Here is a 27,421-nt window from a genome sequence, read left to right as displayed (position 1 = left end):
AGATAACTGTTTCCAATGAATTTCATAAAAATCTACATAGGGGTACACTACTTCATTAGTGTCTGTAATGAAAATAAATATGGAAATCCTTAACCAATTTGCCTTTTCTCATTACTCTGAATGTTAATCTATTGATTCCAAACAAAAAAATGCTACCTAAACCCTAAAAATCCAGGACTAAGGACCCACCTTAATCTCATAAATCCTATAAGCAATACAAAATAGATACATGTAGTTGGACAAGCACGGACCCTGGATATACCAGAGGTAGGATCAGGTGCCTAGGAGAAGTAAGCACCCCCTATCGACCGGGCACACCCGCCGTGAGCCCTATATCTTAATCAGCTAAACGGGGTTATCCGTAATCAAAATCAGTGTGCCACGAACAGCCTAACAATCGTAATGGAACAAGTCCGACAACCTTTGATATAATGATAGGTTGTATTGGCATACTATATTGGAATGTATTGGCAACATGTAATTTGGGCCATAGTCTATGAAATACACCATTATGAAATCAAGTATTGACATAAAAGGGAACTTGACTTTGATGTATATTTATTATTATTATTATTTACAGTATTTATATAGCGCATTATATGATAATAAAAAAAAATACTCTAAGCGCTTTACATTAAAATAACAATAAACTACAATTAAAAATTGAACATATCTAAAACAGTGTAAAAATAAATATTCGTTTCATTAAAAGAATATGAATTCTAGCACTGGCTTACACAAAATCGTGATTAAACTACAGAAAATACATACAAAAAGGTTTCATAAAAAAGAATATTAATACTGTCACTGGAAATGGCTTACATAAAATCGTGATAAGCAAGTCTGAAGAAGTAAGTTTTTAAATTTTTTTTGAAAAGTTCGAAAGAATTTTCGTTGCGGATGTAACTTGGAAGTGTATTCCAGAGTGTGGCGGCTGCTTTGTCAAACCTTCTGTCGCCATACGTTTTGGTCTTAACTCTTGGTGTTTGAATAAGCATGGTGTTTTCGGATCGTAAAGACCTTGATGGATTGTATGGCCTGACCAGTTCTTCAAGGTAGACAGGTGCAAGACCGTGGAGAGCTTTAAATGTGTACATTAACAGTTTGTACTGAACCCTGAAATGTACTGGAAGCCAATGGAGTTTCACTAAAACTGGTGTTATGTGCTCATTTTTCTTAGTTCTGGTAATCAACCGTGCTGCTGAATTCTGCACACGCTGTAACTTTGACACTATGTCAGAATTAACACCATAGAAAAGGGCGTTTCCATAGTCTAAACGCGAAGTCACTAGCGAACTGACCAAAGTCTTGCAGGCGTCTTCAGTAATGAATGGTCTTATGCGTCCAATGTTTCGGATCTGAAAAAAGCATGCCTTTGATATAGCAGTTGCCTGTTTTCGCATGTTTAGTGTTCTGTCAAAAAATTCACCTAGGTTTTTAACAAACGAAACATCATGCACAACGGATCCATCAAACGAAAGATGACAATCTTTTAGTTCGTTCACCCGATGTCGAGGCGCAAACACGATAAGTTCGGTTTTGTCCTGGTTTAATTTTAACATATTTGAGCTCATCCACGCACTTATATCTGACAAGCAAGCCTCAAGGCGTCTGGATATATTGTTCCAGTTATCAAACGGCTTGATCACTAGATAAACTTGAGTGTCATCAGCGTAGGTGTGGTAGCTAAAATTGTGGCGTCGACAAATTTCACTAATTGGTTTCGCAAACATGCAATATAGTTTCGGACCTAATACGGATCCTTGTGGCACGCCGTATTTAAGTGTCATTTCATCTGACACAACTGAACCAATTGCAACACGATGTATACCCCTTTCAGAATCATAAAAACTGCCCCCTGCCACCTTAGAAATGGACTCTTCTATTAACCATCATCGTGCAACATATATTGTGCTTACTTCCGATGTAAACTACAAGTTACAATAAGTATTTTGATAAAATACATGCCCGTTTCAAATGAAACAAATGTTTTAAAACGCACTAGAATATCACGTTTCTGTAAGAAATGCATATATATATATATGGATCACGTATTGCAGTTTTTTTTAAAGAAGTGTATACATATGTAAAATGCTTACTATGTTATAAATCTAATAGGTCATTGCCAGAAAATGTGCTTCCATATTTTTGCAAAAATACATTTATGTAGAGCATGTCGTTCCTCTCTTAAACAAGAATACAGAGAGTGGTACAACATACGCCCGTTGGATGGTAAAATTCAACCTGTAAGCACAGTATGCACTCTGTATCTACATCAAACAATTTTGAATAGAAAAACCTTAAAGCAGGTCATGTTGCACCAAACCATCTGGCATGTGAACTGATTATTCTTTGAGAGGGAGGATGTGACAATATATCAGTGCAATATCTATATCCATGATGAGAAAAAGTCCATGAGACTATATGACCTACTTTTGGCCCCAGGGTAGGTCAAGGTGCACCAATATAGCGGGAATGTGAACTGATTATATAATTCTCTGAGAGGGGGTTGTAACAAACTTTAAGGGTTATACCTGTATCCATAACAACAAGATGTGTTTGTGAAACACAAATGCCCCCGACAATGGCCAATTCCGAAGATGGCCAAGGTCACAAGGACAAATATCTTAGTACCAGTAGAAAGATCTTGTCACAAGAAATGCTCATGTACAATATGAAAGCTCTAATATTTACCATTTAGAAGTTATGACCAATGTAAAAAAAAAAAGTAGGTCAAATGTCAAGGTCAAAAGGTTTAGTACCAACGGAAAGGTCTTGTCACAAGGAACACTCATGTGAAATATCAAAGCTCTACCACTTACTGTTCAAAAGTTATATGCAAAGTTAAAGTTTTCAAAAAGTAGATCAAACTCCAAGGTAACAGGGTCAAAAATGTTGGCACCCACGGAAAGGTCTTGTCACAAGGAATACTCATGTGAAATATCAAAGCTCTATCACTTACTGTTCAACAGTTATTAGCAAGGTTAAAGTTTCAGACAGAATGACGGAATGACAGAATGACAGACAGGACAAAAAAATATGCCCACCGATCTTCGATCTCGGGGGCATAAATATCAAATCTGGAAGAATGTTAGACCTACTTTTAAAGTATGACATAGTGCATGGATGCAGCTCCAAACTGAGCTTTTATTCCTCCGAGAGAAAGCTTGGTACTACATTTCTGGGCAATATCTGCATCCATAAGGAAGAAAAGTCCGTAAAATTATTTAGCTTACTTTCAACCCTAAAGTAGGTCATGGTGCACCAATCCAGCAGAAACTCATTCTAACGCTTCTTGAGAAGGACATTGGGACCAAATTTCAACGCTGAATACGCGTCCGTTACGGAAAAGAGTCCTGAAAACATGACCTCGAACGGACCAGTTGAAATGCAAACTGAATGTGCCGTTCTTAAAAGATTAAACTAAAACGAGTCGACTGGAACTCCATATATTCTTTATTCGGGACTTTTCTCGTGAGACGAGGGTAAAAAACTATAAACAAATAAGAAATAATCATAAAACACTGATCAAACTTCATCAAAATGTTGGCGAAAACGTGAACACAATAAAAAACCATTTAACCAGTCATGGTTCTATACGTATTACAAACGTATGGTAAACCTATGACAAACGTTTCGAGTGAAAATAGGTCACATTATTGAAAATAAACCATGAAGATTCAGAAAACGATTACACATAATCATACCTATAGAAAAGCATCCATAACATTGTAAAGTTATTGTTTACAAAGATATTTAAGCAAACTAACTCCTTAGGGAGGCCCAAATACCCAAAATTTACAGAGACATAAAGCATTCTACGGCGTCACAGAAGTATACACTAAAAAAACTAGTACACAAACCGGAGCGGTAAAATTCCGGACCGCGACATCACACTGAACTTGTATTACTCCGAGAGGAAGCTTGTAACTAAATTTCTGGGCAATATTTGTATTCGTAACGATAAAAAGTACTGAAAACTGTTTGGCCTACTTCCAGCCCTAAAGTGGGTCACGGAATCCAACTGAAATGCAAATTCATTCTTACGCGTCTTGAGGGAGAAATTTTGACCAAATTTCAATGCTGTACACGCATTCTTTACGGAAACATGCCCGGAAAACATGACATCGGACTGATGGACAGCGTCGTAACATAATGCATCCCGTCTGGCGACGAAGATACAAAAAAGACCCATCAATGGTGTCTAATCAGAGGCCCTTTTCGCTGTTATCCTGCGTTGTTAAACTTTTGGAAAAAATAATATTTAAATATTTGTATAATTATTTTCCCAATAATGTAGCTATTGACTGAGTTCGAGGACAACAGCTGTTTTGTTTGACCCGAGAACAGATTTGTTGCCCGAAACCTTCGAGCAACAGATCCGTTCGAGGGTCAAACAAAACAGCTGTTGTCCGAGGACACAGTCTATAACTGTTTTGTTATAGCGAGCGCAGCGAGCCAGCGCGAAGAAGCGCTGGCTCGTACTGCGAGCTCTAATGACTAGAGCGCGGGAAATAATCCGAGCTAAATCTAAACCTCTAACAAGGAAAATACTTTGACGCCAATCCCAGAAGTCCCTTGTCAAAAATGGCTGAGATCTCGCAAGGTCACACCTTGGAATATGATTGTGAACTTACGTGGATTATCATCCTAATCTTGTGAACTCCTTGCTCCAAAATTCAGTGCATCATTAGGCAAAATTTTTAACGAAGTGCTATGTTTATGAAAGGCAGGCTAAGATGATGTGTGACGTCATGTCTACGTTTTGACGTACGTCATAATAAGACTAACAGTGGCGGATCTAAATATGTACCGGTACTTGTTATTTCCATTTGTAAAAGTCATACTACCGGGACAATATTGAATATACGTTAACATTAGGCATGCGTAATATGGCATCGAATACAAATTGTGTATAATCGACTGCAAACCACAAATCTGATTAAGATACTAAATGCTCAATAGGAATTTATTATTCTAACAACAACAAAAAAAAGGAATACTAACTTTTTAAAAATTGTTAGAATATGTAAGGGATCAAAGGTACTGAATTAGTGCTATTAAAGAAATTGCAAAAAATCGATGGAATTCGGTCGGATTGAAAATATATTTTTTTTAAATCTATGGTTTCTTTCCCGCGCCTAATCCCCCCCCCCCCCCTCTCCCTCATGATAACCAACCATGCCACTTGCTATTAACGACTGAAAAATCATTAATTAATTCTAGTTTTGTGAATCAATCTTAATTAATATATCCTCACAACAACAGTGGAGAGGGGCTGGAATCAATTATGTTGCAATTTTATTCAATGATTATATGTGAATGCTGAAATATTTCATCATTGTGTTACGACTAGGATTATATGTACAATATTATATTGTCATATGAATTTCATTTTTTTTAAAGATAGGTTCGCATATGTGTGTGTGTGTGTGTGTGGGGGGGGGGGGGGGGGGGCATATACATGCCCGATAGTTGAATTTATCGATTTATTTTTAAATTTTCATTATATTGAGATGCGTTTTATGTTTAAAGGCAGTGCTGTTTAAAAACAGTTTTACAAACTTGAAAGGTATGGGCATTTTTATCATACAATTAGTAACTTAAAAAGATTGAGAGTAGAAAAAAGGAAAGTAGAGACTGAGAGCATACAGCAGAACAGGCCATGCATCAAAGGTTAAGCAAGTCACAATGAAGGCAGCAGAAATAAAATGTATATATAGAATAAAAATATTTCAATCATATTCATGTATACATGTTTTAATGATTTTTAATATTAAACCCTGGGAGAAAATTCATGTAATGAGTATTTGGAAAATAGATAAATTGAACCTGATCAAAGTATGAGCATTACAAAATATGTACATACATGAAGCTGCGCTCGCCCAAACGGTAGCACCGTCAACATATTACACCTTCACTTTTTAAAGGTTGCTTTACAAGATGCACATGGTTTGTTGACGTCGAACTTTTAATAAGACAGTGCAATAGGGGATTTTCGAGTTCTTCCGTTCCGTGCGTATTTTGTGTTTTAGAATCTACGTAAGTCACGTGATTTGGCGATTTTATTAGGGTTATGACTAGATGGTATCCCTCAAAAGCAGGTGACCCACGAGTTACTTGCCCCTGATCATAGATAGAAAGATAAGTCGTACCTCGAATAATATTTCGTATAGAAATATGTTTACGATGAAGAAGGCAAAAGAAATTGTTGGGACTTTTTACTAATTAAGATTACTAATTAAACCCTAATTAGCTGAATTATTAAAAATGTAAGAAATGAATAAAGCAATGAAGGCAATATGGAGAGAAATAAGATTTGATAGAAATTGTACAGAGTATTAGCTAATTAATATAATTAATCAGATCCTAATTCTCTCAGATGTTAAAAACAGTAAGAAATTAGATATAAAAAACTGTAAGGGGCGATATCAAATGATTGATTTCGGACACAAATCTAAATTCAAATAGTTAAGAGGAGTCTTCTGTAAGTTTCTCTCATCCGACATCGATTACACAGTCGAAAAAGGAAAAAAGACAATTGTAACATCTTTTCCCTCTTTTTCCTCACATGACGATATTACATTTTAATAAGCATTTGATAATTTCAATACACACTTTTTTTGTGAGTAAACAGTAGATATAGTATACAGTGTTATTTATACTCGTTTCTTCTTACTTGTTAATCGATAAATTTTAACACTCATCATATCTATTTCAAGGGGAGGGGTTCGTAAAAACTATGTGAATAAAACTTTTAAGTGATACCTAGTTAATTATCAAGGCTCAACAAGCCCGTGTTCATGAGCGATATATACAACTACTTTTGAAGGGTAACAGATACTCTTTGCCACCCAGCGAGCTCCATATCCGACCTGCCTTTCAGGGATACCGAGTTAATTATCAAGGCTCAACTAGCCCCGAGTTCCCGGGCGCTACAGTTACCTACTTTTGAGGGATACCAGATAAGCTTTGCCACCCAGCGAGCCCTATATCAGACCTGCCTTTCAGGGATACCGATTTAATTATCGACGCTCAACTAGTCAAAGTTCCCGGGCGCTAAAGTCACCTACTTTTGAGGGATACTAGATAAGCTTTGCCGCCCAACGAGCCCTATATCAGAACTGCCTTTCAGGGATACCGAGTTAATTATCAACGCTCAACTAGCCCAAGTTCCAAGGCGCTAAAGTCACCTACTTTTGAGGGATACCTGATAAGCTTTGCCACCCAGCGAGCCCTATATCAGACCTCCCTTTCAGGGATACCGACTTAATTATCGATGCTCAACTAGCACAAGTTCCCAGTCGCTAAAGTCACCTACCTTTGAGGGATACCAGATAAGCTTTGCCACACAACGAACCCTATATCAGACCTGCCTTTCAGGGATACCGATTTAATTATCGACGCTCAACTACCCCAAGGTCCCAGGCACTAAAGTCACCTACTTTTGAGGGATACCAGATAAGCTTTGCCACTCAGCAATCCCTATATCTGACCTGCCTTTCAGGGATACCGAGTTAATTATCGACGCTCAACTAGCCCAAGTTCCCGGGTGCTTAAGTCACCTACTTTTGAGGGATGCCAGATAAGCTTTGCCGCCCAACGAGCCTTATATCAAACCTGCCTTTCAGGGATACCGACTTAATTATCGACGCTCAACTAGTCAAAGTTCCCGGGCGCTAAAGTCACCTACTTTTGAGGGATACCAGATAAGCTTTGCCGCCCAACGAGCCCTATATCAGAACTGCCTTTCAAGGATACCGAGTTAATTATCAACGCTCAACTAGCCCAAGTTCCAAGGCGCTAAAGTCACCTACTTTTGAGGGATACCAGATAAGCTTTGCCACCCAGCGAGCCCTATATCAGACCTGCCTTTCAGGGATACCGACTTAATTATCGATACTCAACTAGCACAAGTTCCCAGGCGCTAAAGTCACCTACCTTTGAGGGATACCAGATAAGCTTTGCCACCCAGCGAGCCCTATATCAGACCTGCCTTTCAGGGATACCGATTTAATTATTGACGCTCAACTAGCCCATGGTCCCGGGCACTAAAGTCACCTACTTTTGAGGGATACCAGATAAGCTTTGCCACTCAGCGATCCCTATATCTGACCTGCCTTTCAGGGATACCGAGTTAATTATCGACGCTCAACTAGCCCAAGTTCCCGGGTGCTTAAGTCACCTACTTTTGAGGGATACCAGATAAGTTTTGCCGCCCAACGAGCCTTATATCAGACCTGCCTTTCAGGGATACCGACTTAATTATTGATGCTTAACTAGCCCAAGTTCCCGGGCGCTAAAGTCACCTACCTTTGAGGGATACCAGATAAGCTTTGCCACCCAACGAGCCCTATAACAGACCTGCCTTTCAGGGATACCGATTTAATTGTCGACGCTCAACTAGCCCAAGTTCCAAGGCGCTACAGTCACCTACTTTTTAGGGATACCAGATAAGCTTTGCCACCCAGCGAGCCCTATATCTGACCTGCCTTTCAGGGATACCGACTTAACTATCGACGTTCAACTAGCCCAAGTTCCCGGGCGCTTAAGTCACCTACTTTTGAGAGATACCAGATAAGCTTTGCCGCCCAGCGAGCCTTATATCAGACCTGCCTTTCAGGAATACCGACTTAATTATCGATGCTTAACTAGCCCAAGTTCCCGGGCGCTAAAGTCACCTACCTTTGAGGGATACCAGATAAGCTTTGCCGCCCAACGAGCCGTATAACAGACCTGCCTTTCAGGGATACCGATTTAATTGTCGACGCTCAACTAGCCCAATGTCCCGGGCGCTTAAGTCACCTACTTTTGAGGGATACCAGATAAGCTTTGCCGCCCAGCGTGCCTTATATCAGACCTGCCTTTCAGGAATACCGACTTAATTATCGATGCTTAACTAGCCCAAGTTCCCGGGCGCTAAAGTCACCTACCTTTGAGGGATACCAGATAAGCTTTATCACCCAGCGAACCCTATATCTGACCTGCCTTTCAAGGATACCGACTTAATTATCAATGCTTAACTTGCCCAAGTTACCGGGCGCTTAAGTCACCTACCTTTGAGGGATACCAGATAAGCTTTGCCGCCCAACGAACCCTATGACAAACCTGCCTTTCAGGGATACCGATTTAATTGTCGACGCTCAACTAGCCCAACGTTACGGGCGCTAAAGTCACCTACTTTTGAGGGATACCAGATAAGCTTTGCCACCCAGCGAGGCCTATATCTGACCTGCCTTTCAGGGATACTGAGTTAATCAGCAATGCATAACGACGAGTGTAGTACGATTTTTAGGCTACGGTACTAATCTGCCTTTTAAGGATAGTATTTTTGATTTCCTATACAAAGATCGATTCATAAGATCTGCCTTTTAGAGATACGGAGTTAGTAATCCTTGGACAGCTAAACAATTCCTATGCTGTTTTACTAAGCTGCCTTAGAGGACTATTGTGCACAAATGAAGCTATTACAATAACGTATTTCGCGCCTAGCATAGTTATTACTATGGAACTAAGATGTATAATACTAGTAAATGAGAAACACTTCGTACTGTAATGGAAATAACGCTACACTGTAATGATAAAAAAATCTCCATGGACATCCTTAAACGTTATGAAATAATCACCATGTTGCATTGACTAGATCAAATTAAAACAACATTTAGTACGGAATTTTAATTTTTGATAGACTGATTAAGCTCATCAGCTATGGTAATTTGTAAATGAATGTGTGCACATATGATATTGGGTGTTAGTTGTTACTGTTTTTCTTTCTCTCGCTCTCTTGTCTCTCTACCTCCTCACACTTTTCCTCTCACTCTCTCTTGGTATAATCTATCTCTCCCTACTCAATGCCTCCATGCCTGTCTTTCCCTTTCTCTCTTGCCCCTCTCTCTCCCCACCCTTCCTCCTCCTCTCTCTCCATGTTTTCTCTTTCACTCCTTCTTTTCCTCTCTTTCTCTCCTCTCATTACCCTTTCCCTCCCTCTCTCTCTATCTCTCTCCCTATCCTACTCTTCCCTCTCCCCCTTTCTATCTCCTCTATCTTCTCTCCCCCTCTATCTCTTTCTCCCTATCCTATCCTTCCCCTCTCCATCTCTCCCCATGTATTTCTTCTCTTCTCTTCTCTCCCATCTCTCTACCTCTTCCACTTCCCCCCTCTCTCTCTTCCATCTCTCTCTCTCTCTCATCTTTCTTTTCTCTCCCCCCACCTTTTCTCTCACTCATTTTATACCCTTCCTCTTTCTCTCTCGTCCCTCTCCCCATTTCTATCTCCTCTCTCCCCTTATCTCTCTCTCCCATCCTTCCTCTCTATCTCTCCCCCATCTCTCTCCTCCCTCTGTCGCATTCCCTCTTCCATTCTTCCGTCTATCTCTCCCTCCTCTCTTTCTCTTTTTTCTCTCCCACCCTTTCTCCATTTTCCACCCATCTTATCTCTCTCCCCTCTTCCCTTTATATCTTCTCTCACCTTCTCCTTTTATCTCTTTCCAATCCTTCCTCTCTCTCTCTCTCTATCTCCTATCTCTTTCTTTCTTCTCTCTCTTCTCTTTTCCCTCCCTATTCTCGTCCTCTTTCCCTCTCTCCCACATCCCCTCTTCCATAATTATATTCCCTCCTCTTTCTTTTCTTTCCCCTACCCTTTCTCTCTCATTTCCTTTCCCACCCTTCCTATCTCTCTTCCCTCTCCCCTGTTTATCTCCTATCTCTTCTCTCCCCTTATCCCTCTCCCTCCATTTCTCTCACCCTTCCTCTATTTCTCCCCATCTCTCCCTTCTCTCGCTCGGCTCCCTCTCCCACCCTTCCTCTTCCATCTCTCTCCCTCCTCTCTTTCTAATCTCTCCCCTCTTTCTCTCTATCCTTCCCTTTCCCACCCTTCCTATTTCTCTTCCCTCTCTATGTTCTTCTCTCCCCTTGTCCCCATCTCTCTATCTCCAATCCCCATCCTTCCTCTCTCTAAACTCTCTCTCCTTTCATTATCCCCCCTCCCACACTTCCTCTCTTTCCCCTTACTATCTCCCTATGCCCTATGTCTCTCTTCCCTCTCTCTTCTCTCTCCCTCCCTCTCCCACCCTTTAACTTCTCTCTGTCCCCTCTTTATCTCTTTCCTCTTTCCCCTTCTCTCTCTCTTAACCTATCTCCATATATATCTCCCTCTGTTGTTCTTTCTATCTCCATCTTTCTAACCTCTTTTCCTCTCCCTCCTCTAATTATCCTCTTTCTCTCCTGTCTATTTCCACAGCTCTCTCTCTCTATCTACCCTCTCTCTCCCCACTCCATGTCTCCCCCATCCTTTCTCTATCTCCTGTCTTCTTCCTCCTCTCTCTCTGTACCACCCTTCCCCTCTCTCCCTTCACTCTCTACTCTCTCCTCTTTATCTCTCTCTCATTCTCACCTCTTTATCTCTCTATCCATCCCTCTCTCTCTCTCCCTTTCTTTTTCTCCCCCTCTCTCTCCGACTGCAGTATAAAAGAAAGGCTCCTCATTTATTTTGATTTTGCAGTTTAATCAATAAGTCCATTGAGTGAAGGTAAGATAATAATAATATTTTTATCTGTATACAAATATATACTCAAGATATATCATCATATTTTGGGCAAAAGCATGTATCATTGCATTGAGAGAGCTTGAGACATTGCAACTATATGTAATCAGAATTGTTACTGATATACCAACATTACCATAAAAAGAAATGATTTATTATAAATCTTAGGTGAAAAATCTAATTGAGAGTTACGCGTATAATTGATCCTTCTTTTCTGCAATATCACATTTCTTGTAAGTATAAACAGCATTGATAGGTGGGTCAAAGGTCAAGTGATGATGTAACAATATCAGCCATTAGCGCTATAACGTAAAATGTCAGTGACGTAGGATTAGGATGGACTCAATCGGATCACGCGCTCGCCTTTTTCCGTAACCGGTAAAAAGACTCGGACAAGGATCGGCGCAAGAATTGCATCAAATTGATGCATTTCTTCGCCGGAAGCGCGCCTGTGGATTAGGTTAAAAGGCCAAAACCGAATCCTTGTATAATGTTTTATTTATATTTTCACCAGAGATTCAGTTTTGGTATCATTAACGTCTTATTCACTCCAATACATAAACATAAAAGTAAAAAATAATAGTGGTAAAATACCTTAGATATGTATAATATCTTAAATGCATTTGAAAGCTCGCGTTTCATATTGTAACGTACGCCTGTGACGTCATAGTTGCATTTCTGTACACATGGTAACAGACTCTGATGGCGTCGATCCACATTTGAGGTTCATTTGCGGTTGCGGAAATAGCCGAGTAGTTACGATTGGGATGAACTAGGTCGGGTATGATATGAAATGGTACCCTGTTGACCTCGCTTCTCTTGTAAATCAGTGAGGAACCAGTTTAGGGTATGATATAAAAATACAAGAGACCTGTGACGTCAAGTCGGATATGACGTAACAATAGAAGTTGGGAGCGCTATGTTGTAATGATAACGCAGAAAAAATTGAGAAAGCCAAGAGCGCTATGACGTAGCAATGACAAGGGAAAAATCGATAAAGTCGGCGTAGTGTTTAAATGTGTTAATAATAAGTGTGCCAGTGGTACCATGTATGCATAGGAGGTGATATAGGTGATTGTATGGGTGGTGGTATGTTGTGTATGTGGTGTACACCACCCATACACTATTAACTACAACCTATACACCACATACTATTACACTGCCCATACTCCACATACCACCACCCATACTACAAAATACCATTACACCTATATCACATATCACTGCAATTGTTACGTCATTGTGTTCTCTGCTATTTCAATTTTTCTAACGTTATTTTCCCGACGTAAAGCTAATAACTCCCATTGTTACGTCATGCTCGACTTAACGTCATATCGCTCTTCCAACTTCCGCCAGAGTTCGTTTGCTCACAAACCAAATTCTTCCAGTTAGGCATTATGGGATAGCGATTGTATATTGTGTGACGTCACTGTAGAATGACGAAAAAAGAACCATAACGTCAAACGTAAATAGTTCAAATCAAGAACGTAAACAACAAGTTTATTACTTTACACTATAATTTGAACAGAGTCTCCCTTCTCTTTAATGATCTTTTGATCATTTTATATTTAAAATAAAATCCATACTTTTATATATATGCTCTTAATGTCAATATTTTCAAGCTTTAACTACGAACTACTTCTTTAGTGTTATTTGCCCGCGTGATAATCGCGGACTCACAATATACAAATCTGTATATTGTACTGCGTCACATAGGAGAGGTATATACATAGGTGACGCAGTGAGGCCTCGACGGGGAGTTTGTACGCTCTTGCATTCCTACGTCATACCGCTCCCGGCTTCCATTGTTACGTCATACCCGACCTAGGTCTAGTCTCGTTCAACCAGACACTCGGTTGTCTCGGCAAATCTGCAACGAAAATCTCTGCTCGTCGGAGATTTCTGGAGACAGCCGAGCGTCTGGTTGCACGAGACTACCTTAGGTCCTAAACTGGTTCCCTACTGATTGGTGCTACACACGAGAGAAACGAGATCAACAGGGTACCAGTTTACCTAGGTCCCAACCCAATCGGAACGCCTCGAATGTCTCGTGCACTCGACATAGTGCGCCATTCTCTACCCAGTGTTCTGTGCGCTACTTTTAAAGGGAAAGGAAACGAGAATAATTGTTTATATCATGTGATTATATTATCACGTGATTCCAAACGTTGACAGAGGTATAAGTGACGCTTTTAGACTGCCGACTGAGCCCCACTTGATGGGGTCAGCCCCCAATTTTTAGAGGGGCTAATATTATGGGGCCCCACTGTATGGCCCCATGAGGTCGATTAGGGGCAAAAGGCTAAAAACCCTACCCCGGCATGACCCTTTTAAGAGAGTGACTCCAAACTTTTGCCGGCCCCTCTAAGGACCTGTTCTTCAGGATGTCGACGGAAAACCCTTCGAGGGGTCCCGGACCAAAAAATGGGGTCCCTAGGTACTTCCTGTCCCGAGATATGAACCCTCCAACAGAGCCCTCTTTGCCGATTTCGACCCTTTTTGCAAGTTATGGGGCTCGAGAGTGGGTGGGGCTAGGGGACCCAAATTTGGGCAAGGGCCTTCAGGAGAGCGGTTTGGAGCCCCATGGGGCTCATTTGCCTCCTTGGGGCCCAAGTGTTTCAGGGTGACACCCTTTACTCGATGACTTGTAGCTCTGGGGTTGGTGGGGCTAGAGAACCCCAATTGGGGCTGGGGCATAAGAGGGGTCCGTTCTCTTCCCCTGTGGAGCAAATTTGCCCCCTTGGGGTCAGAGGTCCCCAAAGGGTGGTTAAGAATTTTTAGACTGCTGACTGAGCCCCACTTGATGGGGTCAGCCCCATATTTTTAAGGGGCTAATATTATTGGGCCCCACCGTATGGCCCCATGCGGTGGATTTTGGGCAAAGGGCTAAAAACCTTATCCCGGCATGACCCTTTGAAGAGGGTGACCCCAAACTATTGCCGGCCCCTTTACGGATCTGTTCTTCCGGGGATCAACCAAAGGCCCTTCGAAGGATCCAGGGCCAAAACATGAGGTCCTTAGGTACTTTCGGTCCCGAGATATGACCAATCGAAAGTTGGGGATTTTTAACGTTTTTTTAAGGGCCGTTTTGGCTACCGGAAGATCCGCAATCTGAAAAAATGGCTCACTCTCAAACCTCTGGGATTGTTTACGTTTTTGTTTAAGTGCCATTTTGGCTACCTTTTAGGGTCATTTTGGCTACCTGAATAACAGAATTTTTAAAAGAGGGGTCACTGCCAAACTTGTGGGGCCAGAAGACTCAAAGTTCGGGAGGGACCTTGAGAGGGGTCGCCTTCGAGGGTTCTGGGGCCAGTTTGCTCCCTTGGGGCCGGAGTTGAAAAATGGGTCACCCTTCACTGGTAGACGTGCAACGCTGGGGTCGATGAGGCTAGCGGGCCCAAATTTGGGATGGGGCCTAAGAGGGGTCCGTTCTCTGCACCTGTGGGGCAAATGGGTCCCCTTGGGGTCAGCAGTCACCAGGGGTGGGGCTAGAATTTTTTAACCACTGGTCGAGCCCCTCATGATGGGGTCAGACCTAACCCTATTTGTTTGGAAGATTAGTGGGGGCCCAACTCTGTGCTCACTTGGGGTCCATCTGGGGCTAAGGGCCAAAAATGTTACCTGACATGACCCTTTTAAGAGGGTTGTCCCAAACTATTGTGGGCCCGTTTAGGGACCTGCCTTTCCAGAGATCGTAAGAGAACCCCTCAAGGGGTCGGGGAGCAAAACATGGGGTCCCCAAGTACTTCAGGTCCCGAGATATCAACCCTCCAAAAGAGCCCCTTTTGCCCTTTTGGACCCTTTTTGCAAATTTTGTAGCTCCGGAGTGGAAGGGGCTACGGAACTGAAATTGGGGCAAGGACCTTGGATGGGGCCCCCCTGATGCCCCGTGGGTCCAGTTTGCCCCCCTGGGACAGGATTTTCCAGAGTGATCACCCTCTAGTGGAAGACTTGTGGGTTCGGGGTCGATGAGGCTAGGATACCCCAATTTGGGAGAGGGTCCTTGGAAGGGGGCGATCTCAATCCTTGTGGGGTCCCAGAGCCCCAGTAGGGTCAGGGGCCATCAGGGACGGGGCCAACATTTTATAGTCAGAACTGAGACCTACTGGATGGGGCCAGACCAGACCCCTTTCTGTGCTAGAAATGTTGGGTCCCCACTCTGTGGCCCCATGGGGCCCTGATGGGGCTAGGGGGCTAAATACCCACCCTGACCACACCCTTCTAAAGGGGTGACCCCAATCCACTTTCGACCCTTGTTAGGAGTTGCCCTTCTAGGGGTCAACAGAGCCCCTCTCTGGGAGTTCCTGTGCGGAAAATAGGGTCCCTAGGTCTCGAGGTATGGTCACCGTGCTTGCTGGAAAGAGGGGTGATTTTTATAGGGCTACTTGGCTACTTTGAGGGCAGAAAAGGCTACTGGGTCCTGGAAAATTGTCTAAGTGTTTTAGGGCCAAAATGACTACCTGACAGAAGTGGGGCAAAGGGTCCCCAATTGGAAAGAGGGGCCCTCGGAAGGGGGCGATCCGAAATCCCCATGGGGTGACATGGCCCCTCCGGTCATCGGGAATCCCATGGAGAGTACTCCTTTTCTTTTAAGGTTTGGTGCTCTGGAACGGCTGGGGCAAGGGGCCCCCAATCGGTTCGAGGCCCCTTCCATGGGGTGCCCCTCGGACCCCATGGGGCCAATTTGCCCCATGCAAGCATTGTTCGCACGATTGATCTTTTTTGAATAACTTTTTTTTGGGGGGGGGGTGTTGGGGCTTCCGGGTCTAGTATGAGCTGAAGGGCCTTTCGGGGACGCTACCCCAACCGGTCCGGGGCCAGTGAGCCCCTTTTTCTTTGAAAAGTCGGAATTTTGTCCCTTCCCGGTCATCACCTCAAAATCATTTTTTCGAGGGTTCGGAACTGATAGGGCTAGAGAGCTCAAATTACCGAAGGACCCTTAATAGGGATGGGAGTCGCCTTTGGGGTCGAAGGGCCCATATGGTGACCTTCGAATTTTGGGTCATTTTTGAGGGGGCGTAACTCTGAAACCGAGCGTGCAAGGATACTGAGTTTTGGCCCCTTTTGAGCCCCATCTATGCTTTACCCAATCCTAGAAAAGCATTGTCTATCCTCAAAAGATTTGGTGACAACAACTCCCCATGTTTTCCATTTTTGAACTTTTTTCTAAGAGTCGTTTCCCTAAGGTCGAGGGAGTTTGAGGGTTTCAATTTTCGCGAGGGACCTCTTAAGGGACCGCCCTCGACTCCCATGGGGGAAATTTGGCCCCTTGAAATCAGGGGTCAAGTGAGGCCCAAGTCGATTTTTTTCACTTTTTTCCACTTTTTTGAAGGGCCGGAAGTCCTAGAAGCCTTAGTGCTAGGGAATCGACATTCACGTGCAATGGGACCCCAAACCTCCCCTCTGAGATCCCAAAAGAACAGCTTCGAGTCGTACAGGGTAGCGGAGATATGGGGTCAGGACTGAAGTCCCCCAATGGCCAAAATGGCGAAAATGGGCCATTTTTGAAAGACGCTATCTCCAAGATCCTTTGAGGGATCTTGTTGCCCTTTACAGGGACAACCTAAAAAGGATTGTGCAATTCGGGCCCCAAAAATCAGGGGCTTGGGTCAAGGGCAAAGGGTCTGTCTGACCCCCACCCTAGCCCCACCCTTTGGGGCGAGTCGGCGACTTTGATTCTTCACTGAGCCCAAGTCTTTGGGGCTGCCGAAGACCCCTTTGCACCCAAACATGACATGGCCCCACTCTATTGCCCCATGGTTGAAAATAGGGGCTAGGGGCCAAGACCACCCCCAAGGCCTCCGGGAAGTATCTGGAGTGTCACCCGTCACCTTTGACTTCTTCTGTAATATCCTTTTAGGAGCCGACCTGAAATGTTGGGGGTCCTTTGGGGTCAAAAGAAGGGGTCTAACCCCCTTTTCGAAAGGGATACAACCCTGAAAAAACCCTTTTAGGGCGAGCCCTGCATTTTAAGGGCAAGTGGCTACCTTAGTAAAACATCATCCTATCCCCTTTCCAGGCTGATTTCAGGCGCGCAACTTGCCAGATCCGTAGGGCAGGGTCCACTCTTTATTACCCCACCCAGAAAAAATCTCTGAGGGGGGCGCTTAGCACCCGGGGTGGGGGTTAAAAAAAGGCTCGAACTCGCCACCGATATGAGATTTTAGGGCCAGTCTTTGCTTAAGAAAACTTCAAAAAAATTCAAAGTCCATCCCCACCCCCCAAGTTGGGGGATCGGGCTGCAATTTTGGGAGGGTAAGTTTTCAACCATTGCCCCTCGGACCAGGGTAAAAATCCCAGTAAAAATCCAAGGATAAAGAAAAACATACTATTAACCCAAAAAAATTAAGTACTTTCATACTTAGACATTATTATAGGGTAAGTTGGGTATAACCCTCAGACCATCCTCGTTCCTGGGTCCCTTGGAGCCATATTTCTAGGGGTGCTGGGCTATCCCTTCCCAGAGGGTTAGCCCTTAATTTTGACCCCCTATTCAACCCCTAATTAGTTTTATCTGATCCTTTATGGGAAATCAGAGTTTAAGGGCATTTTTCGCCTTTTTAGGAATTTTGCCATAACTTTGTCAAAAAAAAACCCTAGCGTCCCGGGGGTTGGGGCATGTTAAAACTTGGCGATTTCCGGAGGATCTAACACCCACGCTGTGCCCACACCTTAATTACTCTACCCACGGTACTTGATTCTTTAATTAAGGCGGGCAATTAGGATTAGGTTTAAGAACATCATAATTAGGGTTAGGGTTAGGGTTAGGGGTTAGGGTTAGGGTTAGGGTAAAGCTTATCTGGTATCCCTCAAAAGTAGGTGTTTTGATCGCCCGGTTACCCGGGCTAGTTGAGCCTTGATAATTAACTTGGTATCCCTAAAAGGCAGGTCTAGCATAGGGCTCGCTGGGTGGTAAAGTTTATCTGGTATCCCTTAAAAGTAGATGTTTAGATCGGCCGGGAACCTGGGCTACTTGAGCCCTATTAAGTAACTTGGTATCCCTGAAAGGCAGGTCTAGCATAGGCCTTGCTGGGTGGTAAAGCTTATCTGGTATCCCTCAAAAGTACGTGTTTAGATCGCCCAGTTACCCGGGCTAGTTGATCCTTGATAATTAACTTGATATCCCTGAAAAGCAGGTCTGGCATAGGGCTCGCTGGGTGGTAAAGCTTATCTGGTATCCCTCAAAAGTAGGTGACTTTAGGGCCCGGGAACCCGGGCTAGTTGAGCCTTGATAATTAACTCGGTATCCCTGAAAGGCAGGTCTAGCATAGGCCTCGCTCGGTGGCAAAGCTTATCTGGTATCCCTCAAAAGTAGGTGTTTATATCGCCCTGGATCTTGAGTTAGTTTGGTCTTAATAATTAACTCGATATCCAAATGCAGGTTTTGAGGAATGGTCTTTTTAGTGAGTTATAATGTTGAATGAAAGTTTTGAGTTGATTTTGTGTACTGAATGAGGGGGGGGGGGTAATTAAAATAATTTCTATGATTAACTTTTGATAAAAAATACCCTTCTGTACTTTCAAAAATAATTTCTAAAGATATGTTACTTTGACCACCGCTAGATATCATCAGTTTTGCTTTTAATAAGACTTCTTATTAAATATTATTTTTTTCCATGTTGCATTCGCTGTTTTATCTACTTCCTAGGGGCGAGATCGAAAGTTCAATGTCTGACAAAAAAACTAAATTCACATAGTTTTTACGCCCCCCCCCCCCTCCGTCCCCACAACGACCCCCTAAACTAGATATGATGAGTGTTTAAACTATAATCGATTAACAAGTAAGACCAAACGAGTATAAATAACTCTGTATTCCCTACCTTCTGTTTATTCACAAATGAAAGTGTAAATTAAAACTATCAAATGTTCATTAAAATGTAATATCGTCATGTAGTTTTAACAGTCACTTGTCTTTCTCCTTTTTCGACTAATGTGTAATCGATGTCGAATGAGAGAAACTTACAGAAGTTTTAACACACCCCCCCTCCTCCCCCTAACTATTTGAATTTAGATTTTTATCCGAAATCAATCTTTTGATCTCGCCCATTACAGTTTTTTTTATATCAAATTTCTTACTGTTTTTAACATCTGAGAGAATTAGGGTTTAATTAATTATGTTAATTAAATAATACTTTGTACACTTTCTATCAAATCGTATTTCTCTCCATATTGCGTTCATTGCTTTATTTATTTCTTACATTTTTAATAGTTCAGCTAATTAGGGTTTAATTAGTAATCTTAATTAGTAAAAAAATCCAAACAATCTTCTTTGCCTTCTTCATCGTAAACACATTTCTTTACGAAATATTATTCGACGTACGACTTATCTTTCCATCTATGATCAGGGGCAAGTAACTTGTGGGTCACCTGCTTTTGAGGGATACCATCTAGTCATCACCTTTTATTAGGCATGCTTTCTTCCGGTTTAGCTAACAATCAGACGATTTCGTTCATTTATTTTACTCACTGGTTTTGATACCGAATTTAGGTTCCAGTGCCATTTGTGTGTGGCAGAGGGATGTAATACGGATTTACGTAAGAGGGGAAAACAGGCACGTAGCATCGTTTGTCAGGGAAAGGGGGGGGGGGGGGGTAGTCAGAGAAGATGCCTTCACACTACTTTGTCTAAAATTCTTGACAAGAATAAATAAATATATCAAAACAAACAATTCCTAACATGTTCTTTTGACTAATATGTATACGGTGTGACCGTTGGACCGAGCAAAGCATGTAATGGTCATTGGCGTGTCCCAAGTGGTAATCATAATTCCTTTAAGTACGGTAGATTATGATTCATTTGAAAATATATATTTTTAATGAAATTTTCCTTGCGCTAAAAACCCAGTAACATCTCAATATCAAAGGGGTTTATATGGGGACAACAGTTTTACAGGATCCGCCTATTCATTGAACGCGGGAAATAAAACGCAAGGCGACGTAAACTGTGCATTGTGACGTCACATTTAGCCTCGACTCTTTTGTCTTTTTCAAAGCAAACAATTATAAACAACAATAATACATTCCGTATGCAATGAAAAAGGCTGTTATAAAACTAAACAAAATTATAAATTCAAAATGGCAAAAAAGTATCCATAAATTTATCGTATATTCTTATTCAAAGAAACTCATGAACTCGTTCATCTATTTAGTCGTATTACGGTTTTATATATAATTATTTACTAAAACCTGTTACAATGATAATTATACTATTCACTTTGAACAAACTGAGTGTTTAAATGACGAATTGCACGTCAGAGTCTTCAAAATAAAACACGAATAACTGTTGAAGCAGGTAATGAAAAAATAAATGGCGGCGTCCATATGGATCACAAAAATTTTAGTGAACGTATATAGAGATTATCTCTTTTTCTTTTGCTGATTTTGACTTTTTTCTTTTACATACGTGTTACCTTTAGCGCCTTACTTCGCGGACGGGCCTTCGGCCCGTCCGAGCTTCGCTCGGTAATATTCAAAATCTTTCAAATTTGAAATGCATGGATGAAGATTAAGTAGTGACATACGACTTATTATACTTCAATATATATATATATATATATATATATATATCCAAATTGTGTTTTTAAAAAAAATCACAGTGTCCGGTATAAAATATTAAAAGAAATAGAATAAACAGTACACAAAGTTAAAAATTTAACGCAAGCGCTTTCATTTTATAATCCTCAGGCGTTACATTTTAAAATAGTTTTGAAATGGTTTGACGTCATAAAGGCGTCCTAACATTTCACGTACATAACGACGTCATAAACGAATGAAGGGAAAAGGATTTTACGTTAAGCATATTATGACGTCATAGATAATAACAGTAAACATATTTTACAGTAAGCTATTGAGAGCCGGTTTTAAAGTCTTAATAAAGTGTCTTTCTTTTTCTCGTCGGGAAATAGTATTTTCTGTATACAGTTTATAAAACGGAAATACATTGAATTGTCCGTGGCCACACACATCTATATGTTCACTAACTTTAATTTTTCTGTATTCTGGTGCTGAAATGTGTTGTTTATGAACTCGTATACGAGTTCGCAGAGTAGTTCCAGTTTCACCGATATAATGTTTTCCACAGCCAGCACATGTTATAACATAAATTAAATTTTTGGTGGAGCACGTCATATCTGAATTTACCGTAAATTCCTTGTTGTTAAATTCGAACGAACTTCCTTCCCTTAAGTATGGGCACGTTCCGCATCGCCGATCGTCACATTTGGTAACGGTGAAAATTTTTTTGTTGGACTTTTCCTGAAAATTAGATTTACATAACAGTCTCCTAAGATTTTTCGGTTGTCTCTTGCTGTTGATAAAAGTATATTTCTTCATAATTTTCCCCATTTTTTCATCTGTTTTTAGTAGGTCGTTGAGTTGCCGAACGATAGGTGTAACATTAGAGTTCCTTGGGTTGTATGTTGTAACAAACGGTAAAATGTGTGAATTTGTTGTGGGATTGATTTTGGATTTATTGATAAGATTTTCTCTATTGAGTTCTCTGGCTTTCTTGATTCCGTCGTTTATAAGTTTGATTGGATAATTCTGTTTTTGTAAATAACTATTTAATTCCCCTAAACGTTGTTCTCTGGTAGGTTCTTCGCTAACGATGGTACATATTCTTCTGGCGAGGTTGTAAGGTATGGCACGTTTTGTGTGTCTTGGATGCGAGGACGAAAAGTGTAAATACTGGTGAGTGTCCGTGTGTTTGTAAAAAATATCTGTAATTATTTTATCCTCCTTTTTGATAACAGAAACATCCAGGAATGGTATACAAGATGTACTGTAATCCATTGTGAATTTTAAATTGATATCCAATTCGTTTAGAATGTTCTTAAATTTATTCAAATCCGTAATGTCTTTGTTCCAAATAATGAAGCAATCATCCAAGTATCTTTTCCAGTTTTGTCTTATATATAGACCGAATTGTTCATCAAATGATTTTTTAACTTTTTGGTATAATAATTCCTCTAAATAGCCGAGTGTAAGTGTGGCATATGTTGGAGCCATTTTGGTTCCCATTGCGGTACCTTTATCTTGAAGATAGTGTTTGTTGTTGAATGTGAAAACATTGTTTTGTAGTACAAGTGCTGTTGCCTCTAAAATAAAGTCTTTAGAAAAACGTTCATCTATTTGTTCTGGGTGTTTATCTATCCAATATTCTAGTGCTTGAAGTCCTAGTGGACAAGTAATATTAGTATATAAATTAACAACATCAAACGTTACTAATATTGCATTCTCGTTTACCTTATCAGGTAAGTGTCGTAAGAAATCTAAATCATCACGGACAAAACTGTTGACTTCATTACACAGAGGTTTTAATATAATGTCCAGCAAGTTACTAAGTCTTTGTGTTGGGGCGGATGGCCCCCCTACAATTGGGCGGAATTTCAAATCCTTGGGTCTAAGACAAGTGATGTATTCACAATTACTTACTCAATAGCTTACTGTAAAATATGTTTACTGTTATTATCTATGACGTCATAATATGCTTAACGTAAAATCCTTTTCCCTTCATTCGTTTATGACGTCGTTATGTACGTGAAATGTTAGGACGCCTTTATGACGTCAAACCATTTCAAAACTATTTTAAAATGTAACGCCTGAGGATTATAAAATGAAAGCGCTTGCGTTAAATTTTTAACTTTGTGTACTGTTTATTCTATTTCTTTTAATATATATATATATATATATATATATATATATATATATATATATATATATATTCACACCTTTTAAAATTCAGGAGGAGGAGGGTTGAATGATTGATTGTTTTTACGAATCGTCGAGGAGTTTTAACTCATTTCTCATTTTAAGACACCAATAGCCTTAGGTTAAGTACCGCAAATTTAGTATGACGTAATAGTGACTAAATGCAGAATAAACACGGACATGGAAGAACTCGAAAATCCCGTACGTTTATCAACGTATCCACTAGTTTAAAAGTAAACATACATAATATCCGAATTAAGGTAGTACTCTACATCGTCATAATGGCTGACTTCCTTTAAAAACATGGATGAAAAAATCGATATCAGCAATATTTGACTTTTCCTTTTCCATTTAAATACCTAGCCGAGTAGCTCAGTAGGTTAGAATACCGACAACTGTAGGTCTCGGGTTCGAGTCCAGCAGGGGTTTTAAATTTTTTTTTAGAGTACATTCTACTAAAACTATTTTTTGACAAAATAAAGTCAATTTGAAAATTTTCAACTTCAAAATATTGTTCAACATATCCTCCACTTTTCATCTACATCAAATTTCTCTGGTGTAGCATACCTCCTTATCAATCATTACATTTTTCGTATTCCTGCTTAGTGTTACATCTAATAAATTCTGTGTTTCACCATCAGTTAAATCACTAAACCTCACCATTGCGTAACAAAGCAGCAGACCGAGAATCACGTGACTTGCGTAGCCAATGGAAATAAGACAGGCTATTGCCCGGTCAAAAGTTCTTAAATTGTTGACCGGTCAATAGACCATGAGTGTGAGAATTGGTTTAACAGTTACAATGTTGGTTCTAATCGTATCAGCTTTATATGTAGAGAAGAAAATGAAGGTGTATAACAAGTTATGTTATCAATATCTATCCAGTTTTTTTACCCAGTCATTATACCGCTTATCAATTACTTTAAACATATAATAACATTGTATGAAGTAGGTGTACGGGTAGCGTAGTGGTTAACGCGACCCAAGTTTGATCCCCGTATAAACAAACAATTGGCATGGGACCGTCCGACAACATTTGACCAAATAACAGATTTTGTTATACACCTAAAAAGATTTCTTATATAAAACTAATACGATTTAGAAGTAACATTTTACTGCTTAATCAATTCTCACACTTTATGAACTGTTGACTGGGCAATAACTTGTTTTATTTCTATTGGCTGTGTAAGTCACGTGTTTCTCAGTCTGCTGCTTGGGCAATGGCGAGGTTCACTGATTTGACTGATGAAAATACAGACTTTATTAGATGGAACGCAAAACCATGTACATCTAGTAAATGTTGTTCTCGAACTCAATCAATAACTGTATAGTATTTGCACGTATGCTCATTATAATCACTATAATGAATTTGTGAAATGCTGACGAGATTGTTAAATCCCTTGTAGCATATACATGTACTTATTTGCCAGTAGCCTGCTTTAGATTAAATGTTGATTATACGCAAAACATACTCTTTCGTATTACATTAGCAGGGAGACAAAAACCATACACAGGTGATAATGGAATATTGCTAAATAAATATAGGAAGTGGACAATGGAGAAGATGTTCGTCGCGTTTGTCGAAACATTGAGTTGTTAATTTGACATTAACGTCTATTTTCATATTTCATTTAACGTCTTTTTGAAATTTCGACAGACCAATTGACAATGTCCACTCTCTTCTTTTTTTTTTTTTTTTTTTTTTACATATCAGTATCATAGAATAACAAAATTGGAAAGTTCTTACTTTTACCAAAATACTGCATGAAACGAATATCAAGTGCCAACTACAGCCAAAAAATAGATTTCTCTAAACAGTTGGGAGTAAAACATTTCACAATGTGTTCTATATAAAGGTTTTGTTTATCAATGTTCTTTACAGGTGGCACTATCGATATCACTGTTCATGAAGTGCAGACAAACAAGACCTTAAAAGAGCTATATAAAGCTAACGGTGGACCATGGGGCGGTGTCAGAGTTGACGAGGCGCTGAGGGATTTACTGGCAGATATCGTTGGTACAGATATCATGGAAAAGTTCTCTCTATCACAGAAGATTGATGAAATAGATCTTTTTCGCGATTTTGAAATAAAGAAGAAAACAATAAAACCGGACACGAAGGATATGGTCACATTCAAAGTCCCAACTGCATTGGTTAATCTTTTCTCAGAAACAAAAAACAAAAACATATCAACTGTTGTTGAATCCAACAAGAAATACAAAGGAAAATTGAAATGGGTCGGAGATAAATTGAGAATGGAGGCAAATATAACTCAGGGGCTCTTCGAAGAAAGCTGTGATAAAATAGTTGATCATGTTCAGTCCATTTTCCGTGATAAAAAAGTAAAAGAAATAAAAACAATTTTGCTAGTAGGAGGATATGCTGAATCGCCCATGCTTCAGGAGTCGATGCAAAAAAAATTTGGACATTTGAAAATAATAATTCCACAAGAAGCAGGGTTGTCAGTTTTGAAAGGGGCCGTCATATTTGGTCACGAACCTGATGCCATATCTACAAGAAAATGCAAATATACATATGGAGTAGATAACACTGAAATATTTGATCCAAAATTACATCCTGCCGAGAAGAAAATCGTGATAAACGGAAAAGATAGATGTGATGATATTTTCAGTACCCATGTAATTGTTGGTCAGGAAATACATGTCGGAGAATCACAGGTCTCACAAAGATATGGAGTATTAAAACCTAACCAGACAACCATGCTCTTTAATCTATACGCGTCGACAATTCAAAACCCAAAATTTGTCACAGATATTAGTTGTCAGCATTTAGGAAAATTTACAATAGAATTACCAGACACTACAAAAGGGCTTGACAGGCACGTAGAGGTTAACTTGACTTTTAGTGGGACTGAGATAGAAGTTACTGCCACCGACATAGACACTGGGAGGTCGGTAAAGACTGTGGTCGACTTCCTGGGATAACTTTTTAAAAAAGCCAATGGATATGTCCGAGAATTTAAGAACGGGAGAAAACACTGAAATGCACTTTGAAGAAGGACTAAAATGTTAAGTGAGTTACTGTCAAATTAATCGTCGATTTTTCTTTCGTCACCCATAATGCAACAACAGTACTTGTAAGTCTTTCAGAAACATCATTTTTCAACAAAAACCTCAGTCGTGCAAATGACTTTTCTTGACGTTGTACATGTACATGTACGTTGATATAATTATCATATATGACTGCTACTATATTTTTATCGCTGACGATCATTTATATCGACATGATTGATTAGATAGTATTGAACTTTCAAATTGCATTCTCCACCAGAGGGCGCGATACACAAGCCTCATTTAACCCCCTGTCAACGCTTGTTAAGTACATTTTTACTATTTAGCTGTTTGTCTCTTATTTTACAAGATGCATCGTATAATTACTGCTTTTTTACTTTTGATTTCATGTTTACATTAAATTTCCACAACGAAAATATCCTACATTCATTCGCATATTACGTAGTAATTCCAAATTTAGGATAATAAAACAACGATGTTAAACAATACAGTATAAGCATCAATTTATTTGCACCAAAATCATTTCATAATATGACTAAATATCTAGTCCAAAACATAAATATTGGATATTAGATACTTTCACAAGATTTCTATAAAAAGCCGTTGACAGAGGTGTTAGTGGTCGTAGCGCACAGAACTCTGGGTAGAAAATGTTTCAATTTGCTGTATATAATCATCTTGACGGTGTTTCAAACTAATTCCAAGTAAATTTGCTTAGAACTACTTTACTTAACCATAGGTCAGTTAAGATATAAAATGCATATTGTTTTGTGTCTACATTTGCACGTATATTCTAAATGAAATACTATCAATACTATATCGTATTTTTTAATTCATTCATCTAGGAAATTCAGTCCTCTGTGGTAGAGTGTTCGCTTCGTAACTGGGCGGTCGTGAGTTCGAGCACTGTTCGTGGCATGACCGCATAAAACCTATGACGTAAACATAGGTAGTGATTGTTCCTTTGCCAAACGCTGGGTATTTAGAATTTAGAGGGATGGGTCTTTCGCATATTACCTTAAGAACAGTGGGTCCGTGTCGCGACAGGCGTTGACACGTGAAAGAACCTCATTGCTACGGCCGTAAGCACTAAGTATAGGTCTAAATTTGCGGTACTTCACCTACAACTGTAGACGTC

The 27,421-nt window shown here is 40.3% G+C and overlaps 1 protein-coding gene across 3 annotated transcripts in view; it reads left to right on the top strand.

Annotated features, from left to right (window-relative positions):
• LOC125677552 (heat shock 70 kDa protein 12B-like) overlaps positions 1 to 27,100 on the top strand; it is a 41,648-nt gene extending 14,548 nt beyond the window's left edge. For all 3 annotated transcript variants that reach the window (XM_056158955.1, XM_056158956.1, XM_056158957.1), the window contains exon 5: positions 25,133 to 27,100. In XM_056158955.1, coding sequence (XP_056014930.1) covers positions 25,133 to 26,196 — 1,064 coding nt within the window. In that variant the 3' untranslated portion in view covers positions 26,197 to 27,100. The remainder of the gene's footprint in view (positions 1 to 25,132) is intronic.
• The last annotated feature ends 321 nt before the right edge of the window (positions 27,101 to 27,421 follow it).

Source organism: Ostrea edulis, chromosome 3 (genome assembly GCF_947568905.1).
Source record: "Ostrea edulis chromosome 3, xbOstEdul1.1, whole genome shotgun sequence".
Lineage (NCBI taxonomy): Eukaryota > Metazoa > Mollusca > Bivalvia > Ostreida > Ostreidae > Ostrea > Ostrea edulis.
The sequence above is the reverse complement of the archived record's forward strand: the minus strand, read 5'-3'. Positions and strand labels throughout refer to the sequence as shown.